The sequence below is a fragment of the Falco biarmicus genome, chromosome 10 (genome assembly GCF_023638135.1).
Source record: "Falco biarmicus isolate bFalBia1 chromosome 10, bFalBia1.pri, whole genome shotgun sequence".
In the NCBI taxonomy this organism is placed as follows: Eukaryota; Metazoa; Chordata; class Aves; order Falconiformes; family Falconidae; genus Falco; species Falco biarmicus.
Window position 1 is genome coordinate 5,584,235 of NC_079297.1, and position 6,300 is coordinate 5,590,534.

Here is a 6,300-nt window from a genome sequence, read left to right on the forward strand (position 1 = left end):
GCAGAAGGGAGACCTTACTGCCCTGTACTGGCCTTTTTTCTTTGAGGACATGGTGAAACCCCTGCTGAAGAATAATCACAGGTGCATGACTTCATCTTTAGCACACATCTGGATTCCTGAGTAACTCCTGTGTTATGTGTAAATCCCTTTTCTAAAGAAACAGAGGGCAAAAATATATTTGGGGAAAGGGAATGTTGAGCTAGCAGGACAAAAAGGATTTATAGCAACTCTTTTGCTTTAGAGCTTTCCCCAAGTTACCTATAAGCAGCTCCGTGGATGGCAGTGTAATTCCAGACTATTAAAGTTTGTTGTAGAGCCTACAGCATGGTAGAAGTTATTTGTCCTGGCTCTTGTTCAACAGCACTGTCTCTTCTTGTCTCCTTCGCAGCTCAGAGCTTTGTTAGTTTTGCAGCTTCAGTGCAAGCATGAAAATATTTGCAATAGAGTGCTTGCAAGTGATTACCAGGCATGTTAGAAAAACACAGTATTATCGGGCAGTACAGGGCAGTTCTAAGGGTGCTAATGAAGCTCTGTGCCCTGCCTGGCTGCACAGGGCCATAGGAGCTATAACTAGCGGGGTATTTCAGCCTGCCTTTTCTAGATGTGTCACACATCACTTTGGCTGTTTCCACAGACTGTTTGGCCCCTTTTCAGGGCACTTGCTCTGTCTTCAGTAGGGCAGGCAGCTGCTAACAGCGAAGGATAGCCCTGTGCAGAGCTGGGGAAGCTCATGGCTCCTCACGGTCCTGAGAAACGTTGAACAAGAACCTCGCAGGGATGGTGAGTGCTGCCTGCCATGGGAGTGAGCCCAGCAGTAGGTACCACCAGCTGTAAATGGATCAGGAGGTTCTGAAATGGTGTCTTGAAACGTGAAAATGTGCTTTACAGCATGAACAGGGGATCTGGGGCCCTGCTAGCCCCAGAAATCCCGCTGGATGCATTACAGGCACATGGGCAAGCTGCTACAGCAAAGGATCTTCTTGCCAAAAGTGGTGTTGGGGCACACTGCTCTCCTTTGGCATTCACATGTTCTTCCTCTGACCTTCCCTGCCACTTAACACGCTGCTCCTGCAGCAGCAGGAAGGAAAAAATTGAGGCAAATTCCAAGAAATAAGTCAGGGAGGAGCAGCTGGTGTTCAGACAACACTTCAGCGCAAGGCACGTAGGCTTTCTATAGACAACAGAGTCCTTAAGCATCTCCGGCGCAAAGCCCTATGGCAAGTAGTGGAAAAAGGGTAAACCAGAGCACTGCAAAACCTGGAGTGAATCACTCAGTTGCTTCAGTTTTTTTTCTTATTCTGCTCCAACAGCAGCGTATGCTGTTTGCTTCTGTTCCCCCCCTCCCTGTTAGCTCTTCTCCTGCCTGTGGTTTGTAGCTGGGGAAAGCTGAAGCAGGTGGGTATTGCATACAGCCAAGGCTGGAGTCTTTTGGATCTAAATCCTCTACCTGCTCTTTGTTTAGAACAGATGTTTTAATACCTTTAGGAAAATAAATAAGCACAGCCCACCCCCACCCCCCCAATCCTACAACCCTTAGCTTCTCTTTGGATTTTTTAACTTCCTCTCTGTTAAAATTTTCTACTTTTAAACAGCTTTGGGGAAGGGGAATGTAAAAGCTGCAGCAGAGGTCTCCAAGTATTCTTTTTCCAGACCCATGGATGCAAATGGCTAGCTGACACTACTGCTGTCTCTAAGAAGAGCAGGTGTTGGGGCATATCTTCCCTGGAAGCAAATCTCTCAATTATTGCACACAAAACCCAAAGATTCATTAAGAAACGAAGACCATCTGCCACCATTCTGGTACAGAGCAGCAGATTTTTTTTTAAAGCCAAAGGTGCCTCTAAATCTGACTGAAAGCATGTGAGTGAAAATTAGGTCTTGCAGAATGGGAGTGATGAGTTTCAGAGGTTCCTTTCTCAATTGATTTTTCATTTTTTAACAGAACCTCCCCTATGACTAGGATATATTTCCTTTTAAAAAATAAATAAATATATACATATACAGATTTAGTCTTCATAAGCAGTCAGCAGACTTCCAGAAAGCATTCCTGATCCTGAAAAGCACTTCATGCTGATGGAGTGCAGCTTGTTGGATGTCCCACAGCCTCAGCGTTAAATCCACATTTGTCAAGGAATCTTCTCGTGGCCTTGCTATGAGTTTCTCCAGATCCAAAGCTGTATCTAGACCTCACACCCCCCAGCAAGGGAGACTGCTGAAGCAGCTACAGCATACCTCACGTATTCAGAAAATAAGGGTGTAAGTGTTTCTTGGTCCACAGTTTTCGTCTCTGTTCTTACCGGGGAATAAAAATAGCACCTCTTTCAATTCAATGTGTTCTCACAGGAACTCGGTCGTCAGCTGCCCATTCTCCTTTAAGAAACGGGACGAATGTGGCTTTCCCTCCTCACTCTCACAGTCACTGTAATTAAGTCTTCTAGCTCCCACTTGCCCAAAGACTACCCCTGAAGAACACAGGAGTTCACACCGGGGTTTGGTGTGGTATTAAGCCTTGAATTAAACCCCCAGACTTTCCCTGTGTAGGACTGGGCTGTTCTTTCTTGAGAACAGCAACAAAAAGCAGGAGAGGACAAAATGACCCTGAGGGAGTCTTAAAATATGACTGACACCAAGCCAGTGTTTGTCAGCCCCGAGGCAGAGCGCATCCTCTGCTGTGCACCCTGATCCCCATCACACGCACACTCTCTGCTTGTCTGAAGGAGATACTGGCACCTACTGGAAGACCAGTTTATATCTGGGCAGAAGGTGACTGGAAGAAAGGCAAGTATCCCGATATACAAGAAACGAGCAGATTTCAAGGAGGGATAAACTTGTCTTGCTGACTGCTTAACAGAGTGGCAGGGGAAGCCCTGGGAAGTGACCTCGGGGTTGCAGTCCAGCAAGTGTTGGCTCCTGCCCAGAGAAATACTTGTGTAAACTCCTTGCTGTGAAGGGCTGCTACTGTTTAAAACTGTGCTTAGAGGAGGTTTTGGTCAGGAAAAGGTCCTGGCGAAATCTCAGAATATAAAAAGTTCTGTCTAAACAAATGTAACCAAAAATCCTCCTCTGTGGCAGACCTGCCAAACATTTAAATCATCAGAATATTATCCTGCCTCAATTTATAGCATCTGAATATGAGCACAGGAACTGAAATAATAGCTATCCCAGTAACAAAAGTCAAAAGAGCAGCTTCAAAGAGTATATCAACTTCTGCATGTCAAGTCATCCCACCTCTTTTCAACAAGCTGAATTAGCAAATAATTTATGCAAATGAACACTTAAATATTAACATACAAAGGAAAGTTACTGCAGCAAAAAGCTGCACAGGAGGAAAATCTGTCTTTAAAACTGGCTTTGCCCTTGTTTGGGATGGCACAAATTGGCCATCCCTCCGTGGAAACCAAGCAGGAGACCGGTCTGTGGGACCTGGAGGAACCCTCCAGCTTTGGCCCCTTAGCAGTAAGGTGTCGCTCCTGCCTGCCCACAGGTGGTGTTTATGTGAAGTGCCTCTAAAGAAAGGCACATCCTGTTATTTTGAGAAACAAGCAGCAGTCTCTCACTTAACTAAACATCACCTCCACCAGACCACATCTGTTGCTACTTCTCAAGCCTGACAGGAAGACCGAGACATATGGGGGAGGCAGCATGGCTCCGGGACACCTTTGCAAGCTTCCCCAGGACCACTCCAGCCTCAGGCCGAACATGTGGAGACCCTGGATTGCTGACATGCCTCCTGAAGTGAGGATTATGCTGGCTGACTTCCCAAGACAGTACTCACTGATGCCTTCATTTCAAAGCAGAGGTATGAAATATTTATTGTAGGAAATTTTATGTGCCCTAGACAGGGGGCATCTCACTGCCACATGTTCTCTGGCCACATCTTTCTGTTGCCATGATATAGACACTCAAGGTATTTAGGCGCTCAGCTTCCCAGGAGAACAGTAACACACTCACAGCAACATAATATTTTTATTATTACAAAAGATTTCTTCAGCAAACTGCTGTCTGACATCTCTATGTATTAAACACTGAAACAGCAAACAAACCCATCTAATGTCATAGGTTATTTAGGGTCTCAGCTGGTGATTCAGGTAAGTACAACTATTCTCCTTCTCCCCATTCATTCGCTTCCTCGACATTTTTTCCAACGAAAGCCCAAACAATTACAGGTTGGAAGCTGCAGCTCCCAGCTCCACTGCTCACTGTGCCAGCTCCTGCAAGAAGAGCTGACCATTGCAATACCCATGCAGGGCGCTCCCATGTCTGTTAAATTCAAGATGCTCCTCACGCATAAAGTTTTGCTACCTGGCTTTTAACAGTCTCATGAGCAAAGAGTTTAAGAGCACGCTCGCCATATAGTCATATTAAATGCTTTGTGTTAACAAAATAAACATCTGTTCCTCCACTGTTGTCGGCTGATGCCAGAGCATATGCTCACACTCATGCAGTCACCAAGGTCCAAAAAAAAAAAAAAAAGTCTAAACAGACCTGCTGTGCTTCTTTAGTGATGATTCTCAGGTGTTAGATGCACTTGTGCTGGAAACAATGACACAATGCAGCATGTTGTTGCCAGAGCGAGTCTATACGTTGGATTTGGGGGCAGAATTGAGGGGGATTTCTCTGAGTTCTATCCTCATGCAGAGGTACTCCCCGATTGCAGCCATCAGCGCAGTGCACACAATGTGCACCAGCCACCACGTCAGGGTGGAGGGAAAGTGCGAATTATAAATCCAGCAGCCCAAAAGGTGGAAGAAGTGAACTGTGACTGTGAAATCCAGGCACTGCTTTCCTCGGCGGATGAAGTATAGCAAGCCCAGAGCACTGCAAAATAAAGACAGAGATTAATAAATAAACTGTGCCATGCCTGTGGAAAAGCGGATACATCAAGAGCTATCAGCAGTTGCCAGTGCTGATTATTTAGCTGTTTTAAAACTTCTTAACTGTTTTAAGGGTAAGTTGTTTCTGACCTCTCTCCCAGCCGCTGCAGCAAGAATTAAATGCTTACAGCTTTTTAATTAAAAGATGGCAGGGAAATGATTTTTAGCACAGAAAGCCAGGCAGGAATTTTTAAACTATCTCCCCCAGTAATCTTTGCCCAGTGGCAGAGGCAAAATGCATTCTTGTTTACAGATCAGTGTTCACAGAGATCTGTTAATTCTAACTTTCAGTGAAATCTCTCGCAGAAGCAAGAAAATCTCATTCCCACCTGGGACATGGAGGCAGTGGAGTGAAATGACTTACTCAGACTCTAGATAAAGCCAGGAGTCAGCAGTTCCCAACTGCCCTCAGCAAGGCACAGGGCGTTCAGGAGATGTTTCGAGAGAGGCAGTACGCCACGCTGAATTTTCTTAAAGTTTAATGTTAAGAAAGAACAAGACACAGGTGCTCCAGCTAGTTGCCAACTTACCAGGTGAGCGCATTGAGGATGAAAGCCATCATGGAGAGCCTCCCCGGTGGGGTTGAGAAGCCTAAAATCTACATGGGACTGTTAGTAGGAAACAGTGGCACAAATCACAGCACATAATCTCCTCCCGTGGCCCAGCCGCGTCGGCATGGCCCTGCGCTGATTATAAGAGGAGCCTGAGCAGTTATGGCAGTCCTAAGAGGTCTGTCTGGGGGTACCTATAGAAAAGGGACAGGTCTGTTTCTATACTGTGGGGTACCACTTAAACAGGGTGTGCAGTGTGTGTCTCTGCACGGGGGTTACCTATACGGGGGAGGGGGCAGCTGTCTTTATAGTGGGGGTACCTATACGGGGCGTCTGTTGCTATACGGGAGGTACCACCTATACAGCAAGGTGCTGCCTCTATACCGGGGTACCAGCTATTGGGAGGGAGGGGCCTGCCTCCATACCAGGGGCACCCACACTGCCAGGGCTCTTGTCTTTCCACTGGGGGGCAGCTCCGTGGGGTGGGCAGGTCTGCCTCTATACCGGGGTGCTACCCGCGGCGGGGGGCTGCCTGTAACGCTGGGAAATGCCCGCACAGGGCCCGCCTCCCCTCAGGGGAGCCCCGAGCAAGGCCCCGCTGTGCCCACGGCGGCCCCCCGGGCCCGGGCCCGGGCCCGGGCCCGCGCCCTCACCTCGTCGCTGAAGACCTGGTGGAGGGAGGGCCCGGTGCTGCCCAGGGTGCCGAGGAGGGCGAGCCAGAGCCCGAGCGAGCTGTAGTAGCCCGCCTGCAGCAGCACCATCTGCGCCACGATCAGCGCCGGATCCCACACGTAGCTGCGGAACTGCGCCGCCATCGCCCGCCCGCCACAGCGCGCCGGAAGTGGCGGCCGCCGCCGCGCCACAGCGCCCCCTAG

At 48.2% G+C, this 6,300-nt stretch overlaps 1 protein-coding gene across 1 annotated transcript; it reads right to left on the reverse strand.

Annotated features, from left to right (window-relative positions):
* Positions 1–3,947: 3,947 nt before the first annotated feature.
* Positions 3,948–6,271, reverse strand: SYS1 (SYS1 golgi trafficking protein). The gene is made up of 3 exons (XM_056354991.1): positions 6,079–6,271; positions 5,405–5,472; positions 3,948–4,818 (listed from the first exon to the last, which is right to left on the reverse strand). The coding sequence occupies exons 1-3, from the start codon at positions 6,238–6,240 to the stop codon at positions 4,578–4,580; spliced, it is 471 nt and encodes a 156-aa protein (XP_056210966.1). The 5' UTR covers positions 6,241–6,271; the 3' UTR covers positions 3,948–4,577.
* Between the last annotated feature and the right edge of the window lie 29 nt (positions 6,272–6,300).